Source organism: Balaenoptera ricei, chromosome 7 (assembly GCF_028023285.1).
Source record: "Balaenoptera ricei isolate mBalRic1 chromosome 7, mBalRic1.hap2, whole genome shotgun sequence".
Lineage (NCBI taxonomy): Eukaryota > Metazoa > Chordata > Mammalia > Artiodactyla > Balaenopteridae > Balaenoptera > Balaenoptera ricei.
Genome location: NC_082645.1, coordinates 62,907,383 through 62,935,364, shown reverse-complemented (window position 1 = coordinate 62,935,364; position 27,982 = coordinate 62,907,383). Strand labels below are relative to the sequence as shown.

General features: G+C 43.5%; 1 protein-coding gene and 1 long non-coding RNA gene across 6 annotated transcripts in view; one reads left to right on the top strand and one right to left on the bottom strand.

Annotated features, from left to right (window-relative positions):
* CHN1 (chimerin 1) overlaps positions 1 to 5,960 on the top strand; it is a 202,800-nt gene extending 196,840 nt beyond the window's left edge. For all 4 annotated transcript variants that reach the window (XM_059928131.1, XM_059928133.1, XM_059928132.1 and 1 more), the window contains 2 exons: positions 3,620 to 3,725; positions 5,172 to 5,960. In XM_059928131.1, coding sequence (XP_059784114.1) covers positions 3,620 to 3,725; positions 5,172 to 5,343 — 278 coding nt within the window. In that variant the 3' untranslated portion in view covers positions 5,344 to 5,960. The remainder of the gene's footprint in view (positions 1 to 3,619; positions 3,726 to 5,171) is intronic.
* Positions 1 to 27,982, bottom strand: part of LOC132369028 (uncharacterized) — a 130,221-nt gene that overhangs the window by 46,619 nt on the left and 55,620 nt on the right. The gene's annotated exons all lie outside the window — the stretch shown is intronic.

The following is a 27,982-nucleotide window of genomic DNA, read 5'->3' as shown; positions in this document are numbered from 1 at the left end:
TCAGGCTGAATGGAGAAACCTCCCTCTGGCCAAGGAGTCTAAGAGCTCTTCCCAGAAGATCTTAGAAAAGCTACATGACTCAGTCAGTGTGTAACCTTGAGCGAGTCAGATCAACTCAGAGAGAAAACCCAGAGTTCTTTGTCCTCAGCAACTTAAAATGTCCTGAAGAGAAGCCTGGTAGCTTGCCGAGTTTCCCCTCAGCTCTGCCACTGATTCACCACTTTTGCTTGCCTAAGTTTTATTCTTCTTGTATTTGAGTTTCTCTGTAAAGAATTAGACAATACATTCTTTCGGAGAGCTTGTAACTAGATCTGATGCAGGTTCAGAGTGCTCGTTTCCTGCCCTCACAATGTCCACATCCCCAAATCCTCCAGACCTTCCCTGGACCTCGCAGCCATAGGCCGCCTTTCTCCCCTGGATTCCCATCGCGCTTGGCTGGGCTTCTTTCACAGCCTTGTTCCTTCCTGACAAAGTTATAGTCATGCCTGGTCTTCCCTAGTAGACTGTAACTTCCTCAGAGGCAGGGGTCCTCTCCTGTTTGTTTTCCCTCAGTGCCCAGTCACGTAATAGGTGCTCAAAAATATTTGTTGAGTAAACATAATTTTATATTAAGAACCGTAGAATCTTAGAGTTTTTAGATACTCTAAGGGGTCCCATAACTGGACTTTCTTCTACAACACATTCTTTTTTAAATACCCTGTAACTGCAAGATCACTGCTTCTCTAGGCGGCCTGTCCACTGGGGGACGGATGTCCACTGACAGATGCGCAGTGAAATCTGCCTGCTTTTAACTCCCTCCCATTGGCGGTGGTGCCAGTATCGCCCTCTCCCACACGCAAGCCTTTCATATACTTGAACAACTGATGGTGGCCATTCATCTCAGAGTACATTCCACTGTGTCTGTCTCGCTCTTAAATTATGCTGTGGTTTTCTTAAGGCTAAAGATTTGTGTTCTCTGAAGAATTGATCATGGGCAAGACTCTTCTAAGTGGGGAAAAATGAGAAATGAACTCCAGGGAAGAATTTTTGTCAATTTAACATCCATATATTCAAATGCATTTTGTCATATGTTCCCAAATTTATATCTCCAGTCTGGACCTCTCCCTAAACCCCAGATCAGTCCACAGTCAGCACGTTCACTTGGACGCCTGAAGGACATCTCAAACAGAACTCTTGATCTTCCCCCCAGACCTCCTCCATCCGTGATCTTCCCCATCTCAGTTGATTGAGGCTCCATCCTTCCAGTTGCCTAAGCCCAAACTTTGGCTCATTCTTGATTATTCTCTTTTTCATACACCCCTCATCAAGAAACCCTCTGGACTCTACCCTCAAAATATACCCAGAATCCAGCAACTTCTTACCACCTTCACTGCCACCACCTGGTCTAAACGAGTGTCATTCCTCACCTGGATGTTTGTAATGACCAGAGTGGTCTTTCTGTTTTCACTCTTGCCCTTCCATAGCCTGTTTCCCACGTGGCAGCCAGAGGAGCAATACTGTGAAAAGTGTATGTCAGATCCTGACACTCCCTCATGCAGAACCTTCCCATTTCTTTCCGTAAATGCTGTGTTCTTAGACTAGCCCGCAGCACCTGCCATGATAAAGTGCCCTGTTACCTCTCTGACCTCACCCCCGTCTACTCCTCTCTGCTCAGTCTCCTGCAGCCACACTTGGCTCCGCGCTTCTCCTCAGACATTACAGGCACACTCTCCCCTCGGAACCATTGCACGGATGTCCCTCTGCCTGGAACCGTCTTCACCCAGGTCTCCATGGGTTTCATTCCCTCCCTCCCTCAAAGTCTGTACACGAGACTTTCTTTCTCATGAAGGCCTATCCTGACCATCCCATGTAATATTGCACCCTCGCAGCCCTCCCGGTGTTTCTTATCCTGCTGTTTTCTGCGTAGCGCTCATTCTAATCTAGTATAAACTGTAAGCTAGAGTATTTATTGTCTATTGCCTCCAGCAGAAAGTAAGCTCTCTGTGAACGGGGAATTTTGTTTCTTTGCTAGGCCACCTACACTGTCCTTATTTTCACACTATCTCAAGAGTCTCCTTATAAAGGTTAACTATAGAAATGAAAAGGAAACGAAGTTACTCTTTTTTCAATTTCCAGAATACTGTAGTTTCAAATTAATTAGTCCAATCATAAAAACTATAGCTAAGTAAAAACTAAGTAGTAGTTTTCTATAGTAAATGGAATTTTCTTCTGTTCGTTCTAGAAATTAAATGATTGGATTTCAGTATCTGAGATGTTATTGCTGTTATGAATTGGCACGTTGAACCTTAAAGCCCCATGGTTCAAAGACTATGCATTATTTATCATAGCAAAAGGCAAATAATACATTCTTTATTGCTAAGAAATGAACCAAGAACTCTGGGGAAGCTTTGGGCAGAAATTGTAAAATGGCCGAAGTTTCTTTGAATTAAAAAGCTTCAGTCACTGTTCACATTCTGAAATTTATCACATCTGCTCTGCCAATGCTAGGAACTTTTCACTTTCATCTTATATCAGTTTTTACCTGACTCCAGTACATTGCCGTTGAGTTGGTTTGTTTTATAAATTAGAGTAGGATTCTTGGTCTTGTGTCTTAAATGTTGTATTCTGGTCAGATATGGCCTTCCAGCATTTCAAGGCTGCTAACCAACACTTAAAGGCAATTGCCCTGAAGCCCAGCGTTTAAAGGCACCCCGTCTTCTTGACGTTTGGTTAGAAGCAGGAATGTGCTATGGTCCTCTTTTTGAGAGCATGAAATTCCGAAGATGTCTATTGTTTCTGAATATGGAAGTGATTAATGAATTAAACGCAGTCTGTGACCTCAAAGGAATGTGGTTTTTTGGCCAAAACAGAACTAAAATATCCAAGTGAAGATTGTCCCCCTCAAAGTTTACACCTTTGTAAGAGTCACATTTATTTCAGGGATCCTGTTGTCACTCAGAACCTTTGAAATTGCCTTCAAAGTCTGTATTGCATTCTTCTGAATATCTTAAGTAGAAGAATTGTGCTTTGAGGGTAGAATTGACTTTTTTATATAACAAAATAATTTAAAAGTAAGTCTAATGAATAAAGGAAGTAAATATTGGATGATACATTTCTTGGTCTATAAAGAAAAAAGCATGAATATCAATTAATAAAACTTTGGCAGGGGTTGCAGTGGGCACTGGGCTGGCATCGCTTGTATACCATTGCTGAAAGGAGATTTTCAAAATATTTTGAACAGTGCAACATTGTTTCAGTATGTCTGTAATGTTCTAAGATGACCCTATTTGAATATATAAGTTTTTATCCTTGCATACGTTTATGTGTCTGAATTTTTTATAGTTACATCCTATACATCCAATATCTAATTTTCATATTTATCAGACTTTAGGACCCTCAAGTGAAAACACTGGGTGCTCTCCCCAAAAGTCCAAGTGAATGATATTGCCACATTGACACTAAACTTTTGGAAATCTGAGACTTGAACCTTAAAAATATTTTCCAAAGCTGTGGGCAAGGACCTGTGAGAAAGTACTTTTTGTCAGTTTTAGAAGATCACCACAAGAATAGAATTAAATGGGCCATTTGTACCAGTTGTCTATTAAAGTTTCTCTCCTTGGTATTCATCTTGCTACTGTAGAAATTATGCATCCTGATGAGCAATTAGAAACCCTTCATGAAGCACTGAAACTGCTGCCACCCGCTCACTGCGAAACCCTCCGGTATCTCATGGCGCATCTAAAGAGGCAAGTTCCCAACTCGGACGCTTATATTTGTACCACATCCAAATGTTAAGAATCAAATAAAAGCAAAGGTGAAAGAAAGGACAAATGATCTATTGAATGAATGAATAAATACATAGGTATCTTGTCTTCTTGTGTGAAATCGCACACATTGAGAAGGAATGCTAAAAAAAATGCACTACAATACTGAATGCGGGCTTGATTCCGACATAAAGGTATTCGCAGTTCAAGTATATGTTCCAAATATGTTAGAAATACCAGTATTCTGCCAAGGACATGCATTAATTTTTGTGGAAAGGGAAAAGGTTGCAGCTGTAAAGACACTAGCGTTAGTATAATAAAGCAAGAACGAAGCAACTTGCAAGGAAGCTCACTTATGTCTTGCTCCAAAATAGGCACTTCAGACTTGGCATTTTAGATTACTGAATTAATGTTGCCAACATTGAAACCTGCTGTAAAAAGTGATGGAGTAAAGTAAGGAGTAAAGAGAAGAATGGAAAATAAAATATTTCAGTTACTTCTGGTTGAATGTTTTAAAGGGATTGATGGTGATATAGCTTTATTTCCCTGCTTGGTCACCCTCCATCTCTCCCAGTTGAAGCAAGGTTTTTAAAATTATATGACCAAGTTTTAGTGGTTTTAGGATTTCCAAATACAGTACCAATCAGAAACAAAAAAAACCCAGCAGAACTTGACATCTATTTTGTATGCCTTTAGGTGCGAGTTACCCAGAAGTGACTATTTAACTCACGGTGCTTTTAAGGATTTACATGGTTTCCCTCCTTAAAAGCACCATGAGTTAAAACTTTATTTTAATATACTTCACTTGTAAATTCAAGTTTGCTATGTATGTGGATGCAGTTAAGAACTCCACACTAAAACAAAGGAATAACTCTCAAATTATAGTCTCTGTGCCTTTGCTGTAGCAGTAAAAAGAATATAAATACTTACTTACACTCCCTGACGAGGTTGCTTAGCTTGAGCCATTTCCTGTTAATATCGCTACCACTCTCTCCCTAACTACTCAATAAGCCATTCAACTTGCAAAAATGCTCTATAGGAAACAAGATCTCACCAAAGTGGAGGGAGAGCTGATGGAATTATCCGGATGACCCGGTCCCCTCCCTGTGTACAAACCCACCCCTGCAGCTCTAGGCTATGGCAGGCGAATCCACAGATAGAACCGACTCCACACAGCCCAGCACATCAACTCAGGCTTCAGCTCCAGTGATCACCAGAAGTTTAAATTATTTACTAACATCATTTACGTTAAGGAAGGTCCGTACTTTGAAGTTAAGGAGAAGTGCAGAGAAATAACCGAGCGAAAGAGCTGATCAGTGGGCACAAACCTTTACTGTGAATCTTTTGTTTTAGTGCTTCAGCACGCCAAAGACCCCCCCACCCCCCGTAGCCTATGTGAAGTCACCCTCCCTTCCTTGTATGTTTCAGAGTGACCCTCCACGAAAAGGAGAATCTGATGAATGCAGAGAACCTTGGGATTGTTTTCGGCCCAACCCTCATGAGATCTCCAGAACTAGACGCCATGGCTGCTCTGAACGATATACGATATCAGAGACTGGTGGTGGAGCTGCTTATCAAAAACGAAGACATTTTATTTTAAATTTTTAGTTTGAAGGAAAAAAAGAAATGTTTTACAGATGAAGGAATGTTTTATAGTAATTTAATTGGCTCTTATAGCTGAATTATGTCTTGGTTAGAAGTTTGGGCATATAACCAGATTAAAATGAAGGAACTTCCCCATTGTGTTCATAGCACTGCTCCGCTGTCCTTGTAAAACAGTGAACACATGCTTTCCAGTTCTCGTAGTCCTGGGTGTTTATCATGTTAAGAGAAACTCAAGCTAGTGCATGATTAGCCCCCTGTTTGGCAAGGGAACCCCATACAAAGGAGACACAAGCCTGCGCCACCCCTTGTCCTGGGTCACCTGCGGTTGTAGTGCAGCATGTTTCACACAGTAACTCTGTCGTGACTTTGCTTTTGGGTCCTGCGTCACTGGTTTCTGATGCTTCCATAAACATGCACACAAATGGAGAAACCAGCACCTCTGGCTGCCGCATCGCCGTAGACTATAACATATGCCTGCTTTTCTCAAATGCTTTATTTCTGGTTTCTCTTAGTTCTTCTCTAGCATAGTACTTTCTTTCCAGCAAAAGCAAAATGTGTTTTCAGATTTGTTACTTTAGTAAATTATCTCTACCAATAAAAAAGTACAACGCAGAGCATTTTCTGTTAAATTATTATTGGTTTTCAGTTGTAATTTTGTGTTTTTATCTGGCATGCAGTTATTAATTTATTAAATTTGGCTTTTAGAAATCAAAAATATTGATAGCTCACTTTTTTCTCATGACTGAGAGTATTTGGAAAAATGTGTTTGGCCATTTATTTAATACTGAGTGCACCCTCACCTCTTTTGTTTACTGTTGAAAGTTTTGCGTTGAGCTCCTAAAAAAATAATATAAAACCGCTCAGAAGTAGAATACCCATTCATTGAATTTATTTTTCTTCTTGCATACTCTGGCAAAAATCTAGAATAGTTTCTCAACTTTTTGGGGCAGTGGGGAGGGCAGGCAGGAGTTCCTTCTAGAGCCATCAGAAAAAGAAAAAGGGCTAACTAAAAAGAATGACTTTTCTGAACGCTCGGGGGTTTGTCAGAGATGCATGATGTTGACATGCAGTTGAGCTGACCACACTGCCTGGGAGGAATCTCAGGTAGCAACCTGACAACTAGGGAAGGGTGTTCTGTGCACAACACGAGGCCCGGAAACCCAGGCAATGGGCCTGATACTGTCACTAGCCACCCACATGGCTTTGAGCTAATGACCATCCAGAGTCTGTTTCCTTATCTGTCAAATGAGCGCCCTCCCAGAACTGAAGTTCTATCCTGCTTTAAAAACTGAAAAAGTGGGACTTCCCTAGTGGCCCAGTGGATAAGAATCTGCCTGCCAATGCAGGGGACACGGGTTCAATCCCTGGTCCGGGAAGAACCCGCATGCCACGGAGCAACTAAGCCCGTGTGCCACAACTATTGAGCCTGCACTCTAGAGCCCGCAAGCCACAACTACTGAGCCCACGTGCCACAACTACTGAAGCCTGCGCGCCTAGAGCCCGTGCTCCGCAACAAGAGAAGCCACCGCAATGAGAAGCCCGCGCACCACAACGAAGAATAGCCCCCGCTCGACGCGACTAAAGAAAGCCCCCGTGCAGCAACGAAGACCCAACACAGCCAAAAATAAATAAATAAAATAAGTAAATTTATTTTAAAAAAAAACAACTGAAAAAGTAATACAAGACACATTTCCATGTTTGCCATTTCGATCCTTAGTGCTTTCAAGACTGTCTCAAAGATAACGGAAACTGACAGAAATATGGAGTTTTTCCATATTTTTACCCTTAGGCTATAGTAGGAAGTTGATCGTATGTTTTATTAATGTCTATATTCAGAAAACTGTGGTGGTGCAGTTCATTACAGCTATCTCCTCAACCACAGTCGCCTATATGAAAAATGTCACTGCACTAAGCAACATGAGATGTATAGATTAATAAAGTACAGAGATTTGTTTTATATAATATAGACATTTTCTTTAAAATGGAGGTCACTGAAAAGCACTAAACACTAAGGGGATGCCTTTGACTCATGAAACACATTTGTCAGGGAAATCTGATCACATGGGTCTGTCCCTGGGTTAGGTACATCTGTTGAACTGCCGCTACGTGCTCAGGACTGAAGTTCATTTTGTACAAAGTGCTTTTAAAGGAGAATTCAGATGCCTTATTAGAACATAATCACCCTAATTTTTTCCTGAAAGTAACAGACATGGTTGACTTTAGAGCAGGCACTTACTGGAATTAGAGGTGTGTCTGTATTACAGGAGCAGGAGCGGTGCCTGATCATAATACATAAGAAGCAGATGCTCAGATAAAATTCTGAGTAAGTTCAGACAAGGTTACTATCTACCAGGTTTGTGAACAAGTGCACTGGGCATGTTTCTAAACGGATGTGTGGTTCATTCCCCCAGGACATGCGGATACAAATCACAGCTACGTCATCTGTGAGCACCTTTGGACTGTCGGGTGACACTTCTTGAAATGAAGGAACAATTCTCAGTCACTTAGAGAGGCTCTTAACTCAATAATGTGCCAGAGTCTTTTATACATATCTTTCTAAGACTACTTGGAGATTTCTCAAATCGTGACCTTTTATAAAATGAGGCAGAGGCTTCAACTTCCATCCCATCAGGAGTGGGAGAAGGGACCAGCGAGCCGCTCCACCATCACCCACAGATCTGGCAGCACTGCCGGTCCTCTGCCCTGAACATAAAGTCCATTTCTTCTCAACTCTCTGTATATAGTTTTAAGGAAATTGAGAAACGGAAGATTTTCCCTTCTCTACATTCTTCGTTAGTTTTTAATGCCAGTTATACCAGCTGGCCAGAGGAAGTAGTTCTTCACTGAATTGAGATGAAAAACGTGTCCCTAAGTGGAAGAATGGATATTTATCAAAATGTTTCTGGTTACTTAATGAGCTCAAATAGAAGGCCTCTGAATAAATTAGGTTCAGGGCTCCAACACTATTCATTTTTAACAAAATATTTTAGAGTTTATAGTCCCAAACCTGATTACGTATTATTGGTGAGTCCACCTAAAAAGCCAAAAGTGTTTTTGTTTTTAATGCACGTTGGAAAAGCAGAATACTCCAAACTCTTCTCCCAACTCTATATTTTTGTCATTGGGAGGATAACTTCTTATGGAACTCTTTAAGCGTCTTAACTTCATTTGCCTGTAGCAACTGTACAGCATTCACATTTGTCTCCTAGTGTTAAGTGAGAGGCATTACTCTTATGAGCGGAAGTAGCCGTGCTCTTTACATACGTCATTACCGCACATCACACCTCCACCAGACACTGGGCGGCTCTGACCCTTGATTGGCATGCGTTGTGTGGGGATATAGAAGGCTGAGAGGAATATAGCGTTGTCAGGGATCGGCCAGCGTCTCCAATTTTTAGCAATCTAGTTCTCACTTGCATTCTCTCAACAAGTGAAGCCCAGACCTGCATCCCAATACATCCGCACGCCTCATTCCACACCCATTTCCTGCCTGCTCCCTCCCCACAAGCCAGGCACTGTGCTAGCCTGGGAACAAGGTCAGCTCCTGTTCTCAAGGAACTTACCAGATCATTTTGGCCTAGGAAAACTTGAATCCTGTCCTTTTCCTCACTGTCTTATTTCCTATGGGCCTCGGCACTAGCTGCCTATCCCTGTGAAGAGGGTGTGCACTCTGGAATGGGACAACAGAGCATGAAAGGGCCCTGTCATGCCATCCTCTGCTGTGGATTCACTAGCCTCTAATTTCCCTGCATCACACGAATCGGCAATGATGGTATCAGTCTACTGCAGCTGAGTGCACTTAGCTCATTTTGGCCAATTCCACGCACAGTTGGCAGTCTTTCTGGAAAAAGCTGTCTCAACCTGACAGCTCAGAGTCACCATTTATCTAAAACAGACTGACAGCACTAGCATTTCCCAAATAGTAATGAAGGGAAAAAACTGAAGTTGTTTTCTCTAGATTTTGTATAGTCAAGGACTTAGGTTATAACTAGTATACCAAATCCTATTTAAGACCAATTAGCAATTTTATTGGAAAAGGTTGTATTAATAATGTTATTATAGATTCAAACATTTGTTGGTTTCAACACATTCTTCCACCTTATCAAAGTCATTGGGGCCTCTCAGCAAATGCTTAAATAACTTTTAAAGTAAAATTATTTCACCAGTCTGGCATATCACACAGGCATCTCGCATCAATTGATATTTCATGTGTTGAAACCAAAAATCAAGAAAGAGCTAAGCTAAAAATATGATTCATTCATCAACACATAGTGTAAGGAAACCCCTGATTTATGAGGTTTTTTGTTCTTTGCTGAAGAGAGACTATTTTAATATAGTCAGTAATAGCATATTTCACAATGTAAATTTTTTCCATTATTGCTTATTCCACAGGATAGCACAAAACAAGAAGTATAAGCATGTTGCTGACTTTTTGGAGCTCTGAAAGTGTTAGGGTGTTTATTATTGTTCAGATACAATCACAATTAATTGTAGCAGGTAACGTCAACATGTGAAGCTAGATGCATTTCTAGTTCTGAAACATATCTACTTAACTGCCCATGTCACTGTGGTAACACAAAAAGCAGAGGAGGTAATGTTTAGAGATTAAAATGAAGAATATTAGCAAGAAGGGCCCTCCAGAGGTAAAATGTTGTAAACTTGGAATGTTCTGAAAACAGAAAAATCTTTTGATTTTCACTGTACCAATCTCAGACCAGTGAGTTTCCTCTGATGTGTCTCTAGGTAAAATGTGGCCACAGGCTTGGGCTTGTCCGTGCAAAAATCAAGGCCTGGCCTGATATTTGGATGCCTCCCCATAGGAATGAACATTTTCCTAAGACAGTTTTTATTCTTACCAAAGAACATTCATAGTTTTGAGGAATAATTTGCTCAAGTTTTTTTTTTAAATAGTATCCAAACTATATGAGAGAGGAGGTGATATGGGCATACAAAGGTTAAGTTCAACTACATCAGTGCCAGCTCTGTCCCAAGATTATAGGAACACTGTGACATCAAAAACATGGGAGGGAGTAAAAATGTAGAGCTTTAGAATGTGCTTAAACTTGTTATCATCTTAAAATAGACTGTTATAAATATAAGTTGTTTTATGTAAGCCTCATGGTAACTACAAAGCAAAAACCTACAGTAAATACACAAAAGATAAAGGAATCTAATCATACCACTGCAGAAAATCATCAAGTCACAGAGGAAGAGAGCAGGAGTAGAAGAAAGGAAGAGAGGAAATAAAAAACAGCCAGAAAACAATTAACAAAATGGCAATAAGTACACAATTATCAAAAATTACTTTAAATGTAAACGAACTAACTTCTCCAATCAACAGTCATAAAGTGGCTAAATGGATAAAAAAATACAAGACCCACCTATATACCACCTACAAGTGACTCACTTCAGAAGTAAGGATACACACAGGCTGAAACCGAAGGGATGGAAAAAGATATTCCATGCAAATAGAAACCAAAAGAAAGCTGGGATAGCTATAGTTATATCAGACAAAATAGACTTTAAGACAAAGACTATAATAAGAGACAAAGCCATTACATAACAGTAAAGGGGTCAGTCTCACCAGAGGATATAACATTTATAAATATTTATGCCCCTAATCTAAGAGCACCTAAATATATAAAGCAAATTTTAACAGACCTGAAGGGAGAATAGCAATACAATAATAGGAGGGGCCTTTAATTCATCAGTGGACAGATTCCAGACAAAATCAATAAGGAAACATGGGACTTAAACGATGTTAGACCAGACAGACTTAACAGACATGTATAGAACATTTCACCCAAAAGCAACAGAATACATATTCTTCTCAAGCACACATGGAACATTCTCCAGGATAGATCATATGTTAAGCCACAAAACAAGTCAATACATTTAAGAAGACTGAAATCATATCAAGCATCTTTTCTGACCACAATGGTATAAAACTAGAAATCAATTCTAAGAAGAAAACTGGAAAATACACAAATATGGGGAAACTAAAAAACATGCTATTGAACAACCAATGGGTCAAAGGAGAAATCAAAAGTGAAATTAAAAAAATACCTTGGGGCAAACAAAAATGGAAATACAACATACCAAAATTCATGGGGTGCACCGTGATTCTAGGAAGCGAAGAAGTGGTTGATCAGCAGGAGGAGGTGGCATTAAATGTAGTCATAAATGTAAGGGCTCCAGGCCCTCAGCCCACTGGTGGCCTGCTTCTCTGACTCTGCCTTACTTTGGCCCAGTGCAATGGTTTTTAAACTTTAGCGTCTTTCAGAGTCACCTGGAGAACTTGATAAAGGCCTTACCACCAGAGGTTCTGAATTAGGAGATCTGGGGTGGGGCCCCAAAATTTGCATTTCTAACAAGGCCCCAGGTGATACTCATGCTGCTGGTCCCAGGATCACCCTTTGAGAACCACTGGCTCAGTGTTTCTCAGCCCTGGCTACTCATTAGAGTCACCTGAGGCCCTACTACAGGCCAATTAAATCAAACCCTCTGTGCGCAAGCGCTGGGCAGACAGCTTCTCGGGTGATTCTAATGTGTCCCTGGTGTGCAGACTGTTGCATTTCCTGTTGGTATGTTAAAACGCGCCTGGGATTTGTTTTAATCAGGTATGGTAAGACACACAGACATGGAAATGATGATCCCTAGGAACAGGAGCCGTGCAGGGCCCTGTGGGGATGGAACAGGGTCTGTCAGGAGCAGAAGGGGAGAGAGCAGAGCATGGCCCAGAGTCTTTATGGGGGTTCTCTTGGGAAGGAGCGGACAAGGCAGGGTGGGTTCCCTGAGTTGGTTTAGGTTGGATAGTTTGAATAATTTCAATGGGCTCTGGACTATAGGGGTGGCCCCTGGTTGTCCAGGACCTGACACTAGGGTGACTTAAGGCAGGGGGAATATGGGCTTGGTCTGTGAGAGTTTAATAAAGGAGATAGTTGGGGATGTGGGCTCTGGATTGGTTGGTTTGCACATCAAATGTGCAACTTTCCTAAGAGTCCTTTGCAGTCTCTAGGAGTTAGCTAACCCTGGGTCAGCCGGTCTCTCCAGGATGAAGGCCTCAAATGCCAGAACATCAAGAATGCAGAAAATAAGAAAGAATAGTCCGACATGGAGTTGGCTTCAGGTGCTCTCCTTCAGAGTCTCACCTCCTAGTTTCCAACCTAAGTCTGATTCTGTCCTCAGTATTTTTCTTACTCAAATTTTGTTCAAAATCACATAGCCTAACCTAAATTAGATATTAAGTCAGAAGAAGAAGATGGGTTCTAACAGGAACCATATTAAACCACTTTAAGAAGGAGTCCATATTTCTCAGACCACATTTGATGAGACTAACATTCCACAAAATGTAAGAAATACAAATTGTTCTCAGAACTACAACCTGCACCAACCTCACACAGCTAGAAGGCCTAAGAGCTTGTGTCAACATGACTTAGCTCTTTGTTCCAAGAGACCTTTGCCTGAGGAAGATAGGACTTTGCTTCGGGAAATTCCCGCAGATCACTTTACCCGAGACAATGGACTCCACCTGGGCAGACAGCTTGCTTATCAAACCACAGCCTACCCCTCAAGACCCTTGCGATGTTCACCAGTCTTAAGTGACTCTATTCCCCCACCTTGAAATACATATCTTAAACACTTGAGCCCAGACCCCCGAAACCCTGCAAAGCCCCCGTCTGACGTCCCCCTTCTGTAACACTGCTCGGCTGCCGTGGTGCTCTGCTTAGTGCCTTCAATTCCAGTTAGCTTAGTTTGGTTTTATTAGCAGGCAGTCTGATAATACACTGGGGAGCTCAACAGTTATTTCAAGAGTAAAGGGCTCTAGAGTCAAATAAGTTTGGGAAATACTATATGGTTGATCCTTGAACAACAGGGGTCTGGACTGCGCAGGTCCACTTCAATAAATACTTACTACAGGATTCGCGGTTGGTTGAATCAGCAGAAGCAGAACCATGAAAATGGAGGAACCGCAGATACAGCCACCTAAGAGTTACGCTCAAATTTTTGACTGTGCCAGAGAGTTGGTGCCCCCAGTCTCCGCATTGTTCAAGGGTCAACTGTTCAAGCGTCAATGCCACCTTTATGAAGATTGCAATCATGGGATTTCCCTGGTGGCGCAGTGGTTGGGAGTTCGCCTGCCAATGCAGGAGACACGGGTTCGAGCCCTGGTCTGGGAAGATCCCACATGCCGCGGAGCAACTAAGCCCGTGCGCCACAACTGCTGAGCCTGGGCTCTAGAGCCCGCGAGCCACAGCTACAGGGCCTGCGCGCCTGGAGCCTGTGCTCCGCAGCAGGCGAGGCCACTGCAATGAGAAGCCACCACAACGAAGAGTAGCCCCTGCTCGCCACAGCTAGAGAAAGCCCGCGCGCAGCAACGAAGACCCAACGCAGCCAAGAATAAATAAATAAAATAATAAATAAATAAAGATTGCAATCATGTTAGCATAATAAGGAGTCTGAAAAGATTTGCATTAAAAAAAAAACAACTTGAGATCAAGTGAACTGGCAACTTGTGCACGGAAAGCCTTGTTTTTCTGCAAACTTACTAACTTATTTAAGAACATTTTCTCCCTTAACATCTGTTTTCAAAACATTGATTTAGGTAAAGTCATGAATGATTGGAGAGAAATTAAGAACTACTAGGCCCGTATCAATAATATATAACCCTGACATCTTGAAGCTGCTGGTGAGGGAGCTGACACCAGGCTTCCCTGCCCGGAAGCGTCCTCACCCACCATCATCAGCACCTCGGTGTTGGGCTGGCTGCCCGATGAGGGTAGTTTGCACATTATGAATGGTTTCCACGTGATTAGTGAGGGAGGGTTCACTGGCATCCACCAGGCTGTCTACAGAGGACCGTTCCCTGAGGCCCGTGAATAAGGCATCCATCCACTTTGTCAGAGCGGGAGGAACCAGGATGGCCTCTGGCTTTGGATTCCCAAAGCCACTTGACTTTGCACTGTGCTTTGCACAGAATGAGCCTCAGTGAATGCTCACCAGGTAACAACAATTCCTCTTCCTGGTGGCACTGCGGAAAGATCAGAGGAGATCCCCCCACCGAGTCCCTTCACAGCCTCCTCAGAGGTGGGAGGAGAAATCAGTCAGGGCAGCTCACTTCCCCACTGCTTCTGCTCTGGAAACACCCTGGTTTTGTCCCAGATCTAGGAGGAAAAATTAACACATTATCAGAGAATGCTGGGATCCGATGCATTGTCTGTGAAACAGGTGGCCAAGCCAAAAGGACGATGGCCTCACAAAATCAAGGTTATTCAAATTACCAGTGGGCATTTTTGCCAGGGTGTTCCTTGATATGTCCTCATTAAAAATTAATCACCATTAATATTAATTACAGTGATTAAAAGGAAACATCTGTGAAGACAGACTTGAATCCTTATAGCTCTGGCTGGGTATATCAAGATAAAACAGAGCTGCCAAAGGGAAGAAGCTTCATCATGTCAAGAAAGAAAGAAAGGGAGGAAAAGCCAGGCTTGGGCTAGGTGTCAGGCCTGGATTCCTGGAGACACTGATCCTCTCTCCCTCTTTCTCCCCGCTTCTCTCTCCCCTCCATGCTTTCTTCTTTGTCTTGCTGCTCACTTCTATTTGATAGCTATCTGTCTACAGAGGAAAGCCAGAGCTTTTCATTCTGCAAAATCAGATTCTTTTCCCTTATAGGTTATTACAAAATATTGAGTACAGCTCCCTGTGCTATACAGTAGGTCTGGTTCGTTATCTATTTTATATATAGCAGTGTGTTTATGTTAATACAGCAAAGTGATTCAGTTATACATGTTTTTTTTCAGATTCTCATTCTGCAAAGTCCATACCACTCCATGTCTACTGAGCTGAATATGGGTTATGTCAAAGATTTTTTTTCTTGCCTACAACCCATAAACCACTGTTCTTTCTTCTTTCTCCAACTTTATGGTGGGGGAAACAAAGGGTTTTGTGGAAGGTCACTCTGAGCGGGGAGCTGGGGACATTGAGCAAGGAATACCTGCCAAGTGCCCGCCTCTATGGTGGGTGTTGAGAAGCCTCAGGGAAGGCCCAGCAGAGGACTAGCCCAGCCCAGCTTTAGCCTAAGATGCAGAGAAACTCTGCCTGTTAGGAAGCACTTCCCCCTCCCCTACTTTGTACTTTCTCAAAGGCAAGGGAAAGTAGTAAAGGAAAACACAAAAAAACAAAAAAACCCCCCTGTGATCCACCAACAACATGGACAGTTGCTTTCTTTCATGTATGTCTTCCTTATACTGGAAGTCTGACCCAATCAAATGTAATCCAAAGGGCAAACATACCAAGTCAGTTCTCGGAGGGCCCGAGGCTTTCTGCAATTTTGTGGGGAAAGAGACTTCAGGCCTGGAATCTCAAAACTCGCTGATTATAAAAACTGAGGGATGAAGGGAATGCTGGCCGGTCAGGGGCTGGGGACCCTGAAACATCAAAATTGCAGGCTTTCATTTCTACTGACAACCCCCTGCAAAGCTTTCCTTGTGTCAGCAGGGAAGGGTGACTGCAGGGGAAGATAGGCCCCGGCCACCCCCCTGAGGAAAGGGAAGGTGGCCTTATCTAGGTCAGCCATTCCAAAATGCTATTTGAAAATGGTATTGAGAACATACATTTGAAAGAAGTATTTGTTCTGAAACATCAAAGGGAAGATGACACGGAGACCCTATAAAGGGGTCATGATTTCTGTTCAAGGGAATAAAGCATTACGGATCTAATTATCAGCTGAGTTTTTACTGAATGTGGGACTCGCAGTTCCTGTGATTACCAAGGGGCTGATTTTCCGGTCAGCAGCATACCCCTCATCCCCGCGCTCCAGACCCCTGAGTAGGCTGCAAGGGCCTTGGGTTTCCACAGGGCGATGGCTTCCCCCAGAGTTCTCTGTCTCTTAATGATTTCCACGAAGAGCTGGTCCCTGCCCCAGGTTAGATGGGTCTCCGGGAATGTCCCTTACAGATTAGAACAAGCCCTCACCAGCAATCCTGGAGGCGTGGAACTACCGCAGTGGGTGGTATCATCTGGGCCCCATGTGTTTGACAGGAGGGGCTTGAAGAGCTGAGGCTTACAAATGGGTGGGTGACCTGGCGGAGATGCGTGGTCACGGTGGAATGTGGTTGCCATGGGGATGTGAGGTTTTCTGCTCAAGCAGTCTGAGAAGCAAAATTTCCATTGGGTATATGTAAACATGTTGCAGCATCTTTAAATTTATTTTCTTTTTCAAATAGCGTCCAGGGTGGGCTCACACAATAAAAGAAGAATTCTTTTTTTTTTTAACCTCTTTTTTTGAGTATAATTGCTTTACAATGTTGTTAGTTTCTGCTGTATAACAAAGTGAATCAGCTATATGCATACGTATATCCCCACACCCCCTCCCTCTTGCGTCTCCCTGCCACCCTCCTTATCCCACCCCTCTAGGTGGTCTCAAAGCACCAAGCTGATCTCGCTGTGCTATGCAGCTGCTTCCCACTAGCTATCTATTTTACATTTGGTAGTGCATATACGTCAATGTTACTCTCTCACTTCGTCCCAGCTTACCCTTCCCCCTCCCAGTGTCCTCAAGTCCATTCTCTACGTCTGTGTCTTTAGTCCTGTCCTAGCCCTAGGTTCATCAGAACCATTTTTTTTAGATTCCATATATATGTGTTAGCATACAGTATTTGTTTTCCTCTTTCTGACTTACGTCACTCTGTATGACAGATTCTAGGTCCATCCACCTCACTATAAATAACTCAATTTTGTTTCTTTTTATGGCTGAGTAATATTCCACTATATATATGCCACATCTTCTTTATCCATTCATCTGTCAATGGACATGTAGGTTGCTTCCATGTCCTGGCTATTGTAAATAGTGCTGCAGTGAACATTGTGGTACATGACTCTTTTCGAATTATGGTTTTCTCAGGGTATATGCCCAGTAGTGGGATTGCTGGGTCATATGGTAGTTCTATTTTTAGTTTTTAAGGAACCTCCATACTGTTTTCCATAGTGGCTGTATCCATTTACATTCCCACCAACAGTGCAAGAGGGTTCCCTTTTCTCCACACCCTCTCCAGCATTTACTGTTTGTAGATTTTTTGATGATGGCTATTCTGACTGGTGTGAGGTGACACCTCACTGTAGTTTTGATTTGCATTTCTCTAGTGATTATTGATGTTGAGCATTCTTTCATGTGTTTGTTGGCAATCTGTATATCTTCTTTGGAGAAATGTCAATTTAGGTCTGCCCATTTTTGGATCGGGTTGTTTGTTTTTTTGATATTGAGCTGCATGAGCTGCTTGTATATTTTGGAGATTAATCCTTTGTCAGTTGCTTCATTTGCAAATCTTTTCTACCATTCTGAGGGCTGTCTTTTCATCCTGTTTATGGTTTCCTTTGCTGTGCAAAAGCTTTTAAGTTTCATCAGGTCCCATTTGTTTATTTGTGTTTTTATTTCCATTTCTCTAGGAGGTGGGTCAAAAAGGATCTTGCTGTGATTTATGTCATAGAGTGTCCTGCCTATGTTTTCCTCTAAGAGTTTTGTATTATCTGGCCTTACATTTAGGTCTTGAATCCATTTTGAGTTTATTTTTGTGTATGGTGTTAGGAAGTGTTCTAATTTCACTCTTTTACTTGGAGCTGTCCAGTTTTCCCAGCACCACTTATTGAAGAGGCTGTCTTTTCTCCATTGTATACTCTTGCCTCCTTTATCAAAGATAAGGTGACCATATGTGCATGGGTTTATCTCTGGGCTTTCTATCCTATTCCATTGATCTATATTTCTGTTTTCGTGCCAGTACCATACTGTCTTGATTACTGTAGCTTTGTAGTATAGTCTGAAGTCAGGGAGCCTGATTCCTCCAGCTCCGTTTTTCTTTCTCAAGATTACCTTGGCTATTCAGGGTCTTTTGTGTTTCCATACAAATTGTGCAATTTTTTGTTCTAGTTCTGTGAAAAATGCCATTGGTAGTTTGATAGGGATTGCACTGAATCTGTAGATTGCTTTGGGTAGTATAGTCATTTTCACAATGTTGATTCTTCCAATCCAAGAACATGGTATATCTCTCCATCTGTTTGTATCATCTTTAATTTCTTTCATCAGTATCTTATAGTTTTCTGCATACAGGTCTTTTGTCTCCTTAGGTAGGTTTATTCCTAGGTATTTTATTCTTTTTGTTGCAGTGGTAAATGGGAGTGTTTCCTTAATTTCTCTTTCAGATTTTTCATCATTAATGTATAGGAATGCAAGAGATTTCTGTGCATTAATTTTGTATCCTGCTACTCTACCAAATTCATTGATTAGCTCTAGTAGTTTTCTGGTAGCATCTTTAGGATTCTCTATGTATAGTATCATGTCATCTGCAAACAGTGACAGTTTTTCTTCTTCTTTTCTGATCTGGATTCCTTTTATTTCTTTTTCTTCTCTGATTGCTGTGGCTAAAACTTTGAAAACTATGTTGAATAATAGTGGTGAGAGTGGGCAACCTTGTCTTGTTCCTGATCTTAGAGGAAATGGTTTCAGTTTTTCACCACTGAGAACGATGTTGGCTGTGGGTTTGTCATATATGGCCTCTATTATGTTGAGGAAAGTTCCCTCTATGCCTACTTTCTGGAGAGTTTTTATCATAAATGGGTGTTGAATTTTGTTGAAAGCTTTTTCTGCATCTTTTGAGATTATCATATGGTTTTTATCCTTCAATTTGTTAATGTGGTGTGTCACATTGATTGATTTGCATATATTGAAGAATCCTTGCATTCCTGGGATAAACCCCACTTGATCATGGTGTATGATCCTTTTAATGTGCTGTTGGATTCTGTTTGCTAGTATTTTGTTGAGGATTTTTGCATCTATGTTCATCAGAGATATTGGCCTGTAGTTTTCTTTTTTTGCGACATCTTTGTGTGGTTTTGGTATCAGGGTGATGGTGGCCTCGTAGAATGAGTTGGGGAGTGTTCCTCCCTCTGCTATATTTTGGAAGAGTTTGAGAAGGATAGGTGTTAGCTCTTCTCTAAATGTTTGATAGAATTGACCTGTGAAGCCATCTGGTCCTGGGCTTTTGTTTGTTGGAAGATTTTTATCACAGTTTCAATTTCAGTTCTTGTGATTGGTCTGTTTATACTTTCTATTTCTTCCTGGTTCAGTCTCGGAATGTTGTGCTTTTCTAAGAATTTGTCCATTTCTTCCAGTTTGTCCATTTCATTGGCATATGGTTGCTTGTAGTAATCTCTCATGATCCTTTGTATTTCTGCAGTGTCAGTTGTTACTTCTTTTTCATTTCTAATTCTGTTGATTTGAGTCTTCTCCCTTTTTTTATTGTTGAGTCTGGCTAATGGTTTATCAATTTTGTTTCTCTTCTCAAAGAACCAGCTTTTAGTTTTATTGATCTTTGGTATTGTTTCCTTCATTTATTTCTGATCTGATCTTTATGATTCCTTTCCTTTTGCTAACTTTGGGGGGTTTTTTGTTCTTCTAAAAGAAGAATTCTAAAAAGTACTTTTTCAAGGGATGGCTCCTTGGAGGGTAGCTGGGGTTGACCTTTGTTTAGGCATGAGTGCAGGAAGGAGAGAGGTGGGTTACTTTTCAAGAAATGGCCAAGTCTACCCGGTCATTGGTCATTTGGGTCATCTCTCATGTTGACGGGGCTACAGGAGGAGCTCCAGAAACCCACCAAGGACAGTGTTTTCTTCTCCTTCTTCAGTCTTCAACGAGGAAACTTTACCTTGTTTTCTGTCTTTCCTGCTGTTCAGAAATGATTCCACAGCCCTGGTCTCTATCCTGTATCTCAACATGCAGGAACAATTTTCTGAGCCTGTCTAAGTTGGTTGAGGTTGCTAATACAAATTACCACAGATGAGGTGGCTTAAACAGCACACATTTATTTCGTACAATTCTAGAGGCTGGAAGTCCTAGATCAAGGTGCCCGCAGATCCAGTGTCTGGTGAAGGCCTGCTTCCTGGTTGACAGATGACTGCCCTCCTGTATCCTCACATAGCTAACAGCAGAGAGAGGAAGCAAGCTCTCTTGTCTCATCCTATAAGAGCATGAATCCCATTCATGAAGGTTTCATCCTCATGACCTAATTACCTCCCAAAGGTCCCACCTACTAATACGATCACATTGTTTGTTAGGATATCAACATATGAATTAAGGGGGACACATTCCATTCATAACAGCCCCTATAGGCTTTTTTTCCAAATGCATGGTAAAATATACATAACACAATTTACCACTTTAACCATTTTTAAGTGTACAATTCAGTGGCATTAAGAACATTCACAAGGTTGTGCAACCATCACCACTCTCTATTTCGAGAACTTTTTCCACCATGCCTAACAGAAATTTTGTACCCATTAAACGATGACATATAAGTGGAATCATATAGTATTTGTCCTTTTGTGTCTGCCTTGTTTCACTTAATGCAATCAAGGTTCATGCATGTTATAGCATGTATAAGTACTTCATTCCTTTTTTAAGGCTGAATTATATTCCACTGTATGTATATTCCACACTTTGTCTATCCAGTCGTCTACTGATAGACACTTGGGTTGTTTCCACATTTTGGCTATTGTGACTAATGCTGCTATGAACATGGCTTTACAAAGTATCTGTTTGAGTCTCTGTTTTCAATTATTTTGGGTATATACCCAGGAATAAAATTGCTGAACCATATAGTAACTCTATGTTTAACTTTTTGAAGACATGTCATGCTGTTTTCCAGTCCCTGTGGACTTTTGATCAATGTGTTTCCTGGGGCAGATGAGAATTTTTTCCTAATGGAGTTTGGCAAAGAGCATCATTGTATTTATATTTTAATTCTCTCATATTCACTCACCTATTTTTCTCTCAGGGTTTCTACATGTCTTCTTAGTTCAATTCTCTTCTATTGATTGTTTAGACTATAATGTGCCTGGGGGCAGCAGAGTGATGATCTATTGATTGATTGACCTAGACTAGCAATAAGGTGGGAATGCGGGGGAAATTCATCATCCTGGTTTTCTAAACCCTCCTGAGCCACCCCATCAATCCAGCAATACTTGGCCTCCCCTACAAACGCATGGGGACCTGGCCATCTGGTCAGGCAGGCCTCTTTGGCCTCCCTGACACTCCTCAACTTCCTGCATCTTTCGTGACATCCTTTCCTTCGTCACAACACCCTCTCCCACTCTCCACCCTCCCCACACCCACTGCTGTCATCAGCCAACCCATCCTCGGGACCAGCAGAAGCTGATCTGTCGAGCCTTCACAGAGCTCCGTCTCCTAAGAATTGCCCTGGCACTGGAAGTCGCTGTAGCCTGGTCTGGTGTTTTCACTGTTATTCATAATGTTTTGTCGTCTTGGAGGCAGCACATTCCCCACGCTGACTCCCACCAGTATCTGGCACAGGGCTAAGCTCATAGAAGAACTTGGGGAATAAGAGCCTACTGATTTCTGACCCTGGTCAGAGACTTGGACAAACATGCTGCTTGAGGTCCTTGAAATAAAGGGAGCCTACAGGTAAAAAAAGAGGCCATTTCTAGACATGGAGGCTGGAAGATCCCTTTGCTACATTTTGTTTTTTTTTTCTTCTTAGTATTTTTGTTGTGAAATATAACATATATTCAAAGAAGCACGTGAGATGTAATTGATGGGTTTAATGAATAAGTGTAAAGCAAACATCCTTGTCACCAGCACCGAAGTTAAGAAGGAGAACATTGCCAGGCACCCCAGGAGCCCCCCTCCACCCTGGGAAACCCTGGCCAATTCTAACTTCCCTTCCACCAGGGGTAACCCTATCCCAACTTTTATAATAATTTTTCTTGACTTTTTTTCATATGTTCACCACTTTTATATGCAATCCCTAAAAAGATGGTTTAGTTTTGCTTGTTTTTGAATTCTGCATGAGTGGACTAATGCTGTATATATTCTTGAATTTGCTCCGTTCACTCAACTTTATGTCTGTGAGTTACATCCACGTCATTGCACCTACTTGTAGTTAGTTGATCTTTACAGATGTATAGCCTTCCATTGTACCAACATAGCTCAGTTTATTTAGGGCATGTATGCTATCAATGTTGATGGATGGTGGGTTGTTTCTAGTTTGGGGATATTATGTAAAGCACTCCAATGATCATCCTTATACATTTCCAGAAGCACAGCATTCACTGGTCACAGTGTCTGTATATCTTCCCCTCCACTAGATAATAAATGCCAGCCTGCTTCCCTAAGTGGTTGTCGTTCTCACTCTCACCCCAGGTGAGAAAGTGCCTGCTGCCTCCCAGCTCCCCAGTACTCAGAAAATGCTCTGCAAATCTGTAGACAAGGAGCACCTGCCTGGCTCTTCTACTGGAGCTAAAAACATTTAACAGACACATCCTTGACTTTGGCAACCTCCAAACCCAGGGACCCTTGGAGATCCCTCCACAGGAGCCCCTATGCCAGTTTCAGGGTAACTGGGGTGAGAGAGACACCGCACAAGAATGAGACTCTTAGGGGCACAGGGACCCGGAGGCTTGTAGCTGCCACCCCCTGGAACTGTGAACCACAAGCCCTAGCCAACTACAGACCCAGCCAGCCGGGCATAAAACGTACATCAAAGGCTCAGGATGCCACTGGCTGTGGGTTTTAAACAGAGCTCAGGTGTCACCTGCATCTCCCTCTTGGCTCCCTCCCTGCTGAGCTGCACACCTGCCATACTAGGGCTTCAGCAGGCAGCCTCAGTGTCACTAGGGAGCAGGGGCCTGAGGTCAGAGTCTTGCTTGGCCTTGCCTGCTGGGAGCACTCACTTGGGCTCTGTGACCGGGGCTCACCCAGGAATAGAACAGAGACGCTCTTTTTAAAAAATGTACCTCATCATTACAAATTTCAAGTAACAGAGGTAAGTATAAAGAACACAGAGGCATTTGAAATTTCGCCAGCCAGAAATAACCATCACAAACATTTGGTCAACACAATTCCAAATATCTTTCTGTGCAAATACACAGATGGAAGGATGGATGGATGGATAAATGAAAGATGAATGGGTGGGTAGGTGGGTGGATATATGGATGGATGAGTGGATGGACAGGTAGATGGACACACAAGTTATACATATAATTCTAGAAAAAAAATCCTACTGTACATGTTATTTGAAAATAAAAATTCGTTCCTTCTCTTTACAAACTAATATTTGTGGCCTTCTTCCTTTAATCACAATAGTAAGCTATTCTCAGAGCAGAAACCTGGAAATCAGAGAACATAAAGAAAAAAATTCACCTGCATTCCACCACCAGAAGATTACTTTTTAACATATCTGCATACATGTGTCTATATAATACATATGATGTAACATTCACCTACTTGTGATGTCTTTATCAAAACAGCATAACAATGCATGGCTCTCACCCACCTCCCTTAGCTCCCTTCTAGGTTTTTAGGCTGCCCAGTGGCCAACCACCCTCTGGCAATGCTGGCTTCCAGGTCCCAGGCTGGGCCTACTCAAAATGACCCTCCCACCCAGGCAGGGCTCAGTAATAACCAAATATCACACTTCCTAATAAGGAGCCCAGACAACCAAAGGATCAGCCCTTATTTGTTAATGGTGAGTGGCAATATTTTGCTTCTCAGCTTGGCCATAAACACCAGTACACACATGAAGCAAAACAAAGCCAAACCTGACTATTACTTATGGTGATAAGCAGTATATAGATAGAGGTGCATAGCCCAATCCACAGAAAAGACCAATGACAAGAATTTTTCCATAGTAGCTAACACTATAGCTAGACTTTTATCATCAGCATTATCATTTTATAACCTGCATTAATGCTCTCAGAGTGCAGACACTGCAGCTCAAAGCAAGACCAGATGTGGCAGGCCCTTGTACGGTTCCTAAAAAAGCACGAGATGAGCCAAGTGGAGACCGAGTATCTCGTCTCCATAACTACAAGGCCTTGAACCAAATTTTAAAACAAACCATTTAGAAAATAGAAACAATAAATAAAGTCCTGCTTAAGTCTGTCCCTAGAGCCAGCTGGGAGAGTTACTTCTCCCTGCGAAGTGAACTGGCCTCCGTGCTCCCTCCACCATCTCCACAGCCAACACGCAGCCCGAGAGGCATCTGGGCATGTTGTCCGGACCCAGGCTCTTGTGAGATGCTTCAACAGGGCTTAGGAAAGCTGGAGCAAAGCTTTCTAGCTTCTTCCTCAAGCTACAGAGAGGTGGGGCTGCATCTTAGTGGTCACGAGGCCACGAGTTGATTATCCTGTCCCCAATCCCTTGTCGCTCACTCATTCCAATCTCCCTGGTGCCCCTTGTTATCCAAGAGCCTCAGTGACCCCTACACCCAGAGCACTTGCCACTGTGCACCCTCCCCCCTCCCCTTCACTAGCATCGAAATCTCTCCAGCTCCCATCCTTAGGCCGCCCCTTCACCCACCCCTCAGTAACCAGCTCTGCAGAAGGGATGGAGCTAGTCATTACCGTCCCCAGGCAGCAGGACTGCATTTCACCTGGGTCTGCGGGAAACAATGCTGTTCTCCAAAATCACGGCCCCCATCAGAGAAGCTACATGGCCTGGTTTGGTTGGTGGGGCTCTGCTTGGGGTGTGCTGGCTGTGGAGACCCTTGGATCCCACCGTGTCGGGGGCTACCTACTCCCTCCATCCTGATTTCAAGGAGATGGGGGAGGGGATATAGAGAGGGGGCACCTCTCCTTCCTGTCCGGGCCCCTCTCTGTGGGAGCACAGAGCAAGCTCGCTGTGCTCAGCCCCGCAGCACCAGCTGGTGAGCTCGCCAGATCTTTCTCTATCCCCCATGCCACCTCCTCCTCTCACCTAAAATGGGAGGAGAGAGGGGGAGGAAACGCTGCCTCTTCCTCCGGTGCTGAATTTATCCCAACTGCAGACCGGCTGCAGGAGCCAGGGAGAAGATAAACAGAGAGTCTTGTTGTACTCTTTCAAAACCTCCCAATGTTCTCCAGCCCACTCCGTTTCCTTCCTACCTGGCTGGGGGACGAGCTCTCCTGGCTCCGGCTCCATCCTGCAGCTAGAGACCGTCTCCTTGCTCGCGGAGTTTCTCCCCCTCCCCGTGGAAGCTGCAGACCCCAGCTGAAGCCCCCCGCCGAAGCTTTGTTCCACGTGCTGGGAATTCTGACAGATGCTTAGCATTGTCTAATCAGGTCTCGCCTTTGCCTTGGCCGCTAGTTGACCACTGGTTCCACCCTGTCCCCCTAAACTTTCTGCAGAGCAATGGCACCTTTGATCTTTGCCCACAACTTGCCCTCTCGACTGATGCAGTTTCTAAGGTGAAAAATAAAAATGACAACAGCCTGAGAAAGAGAAGGGAAGGGCATGGATATGCACCAAGTAGAATACTAGGCTTGGACCAGAGGTGATTGGGTGTAGGGACAGGAGAGGAACCTCCAGGGCTCAGGAGATGTCTCCTTTCATCTTCATTAAAGCCCACTGACAATAAAAGTGGGAGAACAGGCATCAGAACTCAGGCTTACAAGCAACGCGATAAACATCTGTGAGGCACAGGCAAGTGGCCGGTCTTGACCGTTTGGGGCAGCTCTGGACTTGAGCGAGGAGCCAGAACGGTGGCAGGAGCCAGGAAGGAGCCCTGTGGCCGCGCTCTGGGGTCCTGTGTCTGCGGCCCGAAGGCAGCTGTTCAGCCACAGTGGCCGCGTCCAGTCCCAGCGGTGCCTGGGGGGCTGCGATGCCCCGAGATCCCCAGCAGGGGGCGCAGAGTCATGGAAAGACTGGGGTTGGGAGTCGTTTTGCCTGTGGGCCTGACTGTGGCTGAGCCCTCAGGCCCCTGTTTTTCCAAGCTCACTCTCCCGCCCCCCGTAACCCTGGACCATCCCATCGCCATTTAAGAGTCCTTTTCTGCCATTTAAGAGTTGGCTTCTGTTGCTTACAGGTGAGAGTTCCAGCTGATTCCCCAGGTCTCTGATTCCAGAGACTTCCACCCTACTTCTTTCCAAATGTTTTCTGCTGCCAGAGGCCAGAGTAGACCCAACTCCATGGAGACGAACCCAGCACAGCACATGTCAAATAAAAAAGAGAAAGCCTCCAAATCTGGCACCAGCCCTGCCGTCCTACCCTAATAGCCGGGCTTCCTCCACCCAGGGGGCTCTTCCCATCAATCGCTGGGTGGGAAAAAGAGGAGTGACCTGTCCCATGGGCAGTGGAGAGCGCCTGAAACAACAAGACCACCAATCAGGGTAAAGCATGACCTCCAGAGAGGCTCTGTGTCAGCCTCCTGCATGGCTGCTGGGCTGGTCGATTTGAGCCCAGCTGCTCTAGTCAGAAGCTTATTTCTAAATGGGACTTTCACTACTAGGAGCAAGGTGCCCGGAGCCTAGCGTGCCTCTTGCAGCTTATGATCCCACATGGCAGTGATTAACGATCGCCATAGTCCCGTCATAATAACAATTCCAAAACTAGGCAAGTATTTCCTTTGGTCTTGCCCTTTTGCATTAATATTTTTCTCTCTGCACATGCTTTTAGCACCTGCCTGCCAACATTAGTTATTTATTTAAACTGAGATAGGGGTGGGCCAGAGCATCCTTCCATGCCTTGAAATTATGTATTTGTTTCGTCTCTCAGAAGTCAGAATGTACGATTCCTTAGTCCTTGGGAGGAGGGTCAGATCACAAGAAACAAAGGGTTTCTTAAATCCATCCAGATTTGTGGGGAGGGAGTTGTGGAGAGGACTGAGGGGCTGTGCTTGAATTAAGACCTAGATGACTCCTTTTGAATATCTCTGGCCTCACAGTAAAACTGTGGTGCTCCCAGACCCAGAGGCCTTGAGCAGACAGAAGCCGGTCTCTGTTAATCCCTGAAGACCGTGTAATTCACCCAAAAAGGGGGGCTCTGAAATCAGTGGAACATGTGGGCTCTGCGAGAACCCAGCCCCCTGTGGTCCCCGGATCCCACCTTCCTGAGGACAGGGATATGTGCCACCATTCCACGGGTCTGATTAGCTGTAGAACGTGCGATTTCCATGTTCCCAGGAGTCATCGGAGTTCACTGCTGCTAATTGGGTTTGTATGTGGCAGTGGTGACATTGAGAAAAGGTTTTGTAGCCAATTATGTTCTCCTAGAACACACAGGAAGGGGTTGTCCTGTCAACGCTGAGGGGTCTCTACCTTAATAAGTCGCCCCAGACAAAGGCACAAAAGGACATTATCATCCCTGAGTATTCGTCTTTAGTGGCTTCTGTTGAACAAGAAGTGGCGCTCTATCTGGGCACCTTGCAAGCTGGCTTTATGGCACTTTCAAATCACCCGCTTCCCACGGAACACATCTGAATGTGATCAAGTGCATTACAGCCACTTTCAAAAATCATCCCCGAGGAAATGAAATGCACAAATGCTCTTTCCGTGGCCTGTTGACGAGGGCTTGGTGTAACTGCACCAAAGCCAGGAACTGTACACTCACAGTCCCCACCTTCCCCATAACCCAGACACATGGTACACACCTGGTGGAAGAGGAATGGAATTCTTCCTGCAAGGTTTTTTCTGGTCCAGAACAAATCATTTTTCAAATGTTTTAACATCCTGAGTGTGGGTGGAAGCGATGCTTACTTATGTCTCATGGAAAAGATGGCGTGTTTACAGAAGAATCTTCTAGCTGACTGGGTGGCTGCAGGAAAAGCCAGTAGTCACTCAGGGAAAACAGCAAAGCCTTGGCTTTTTTT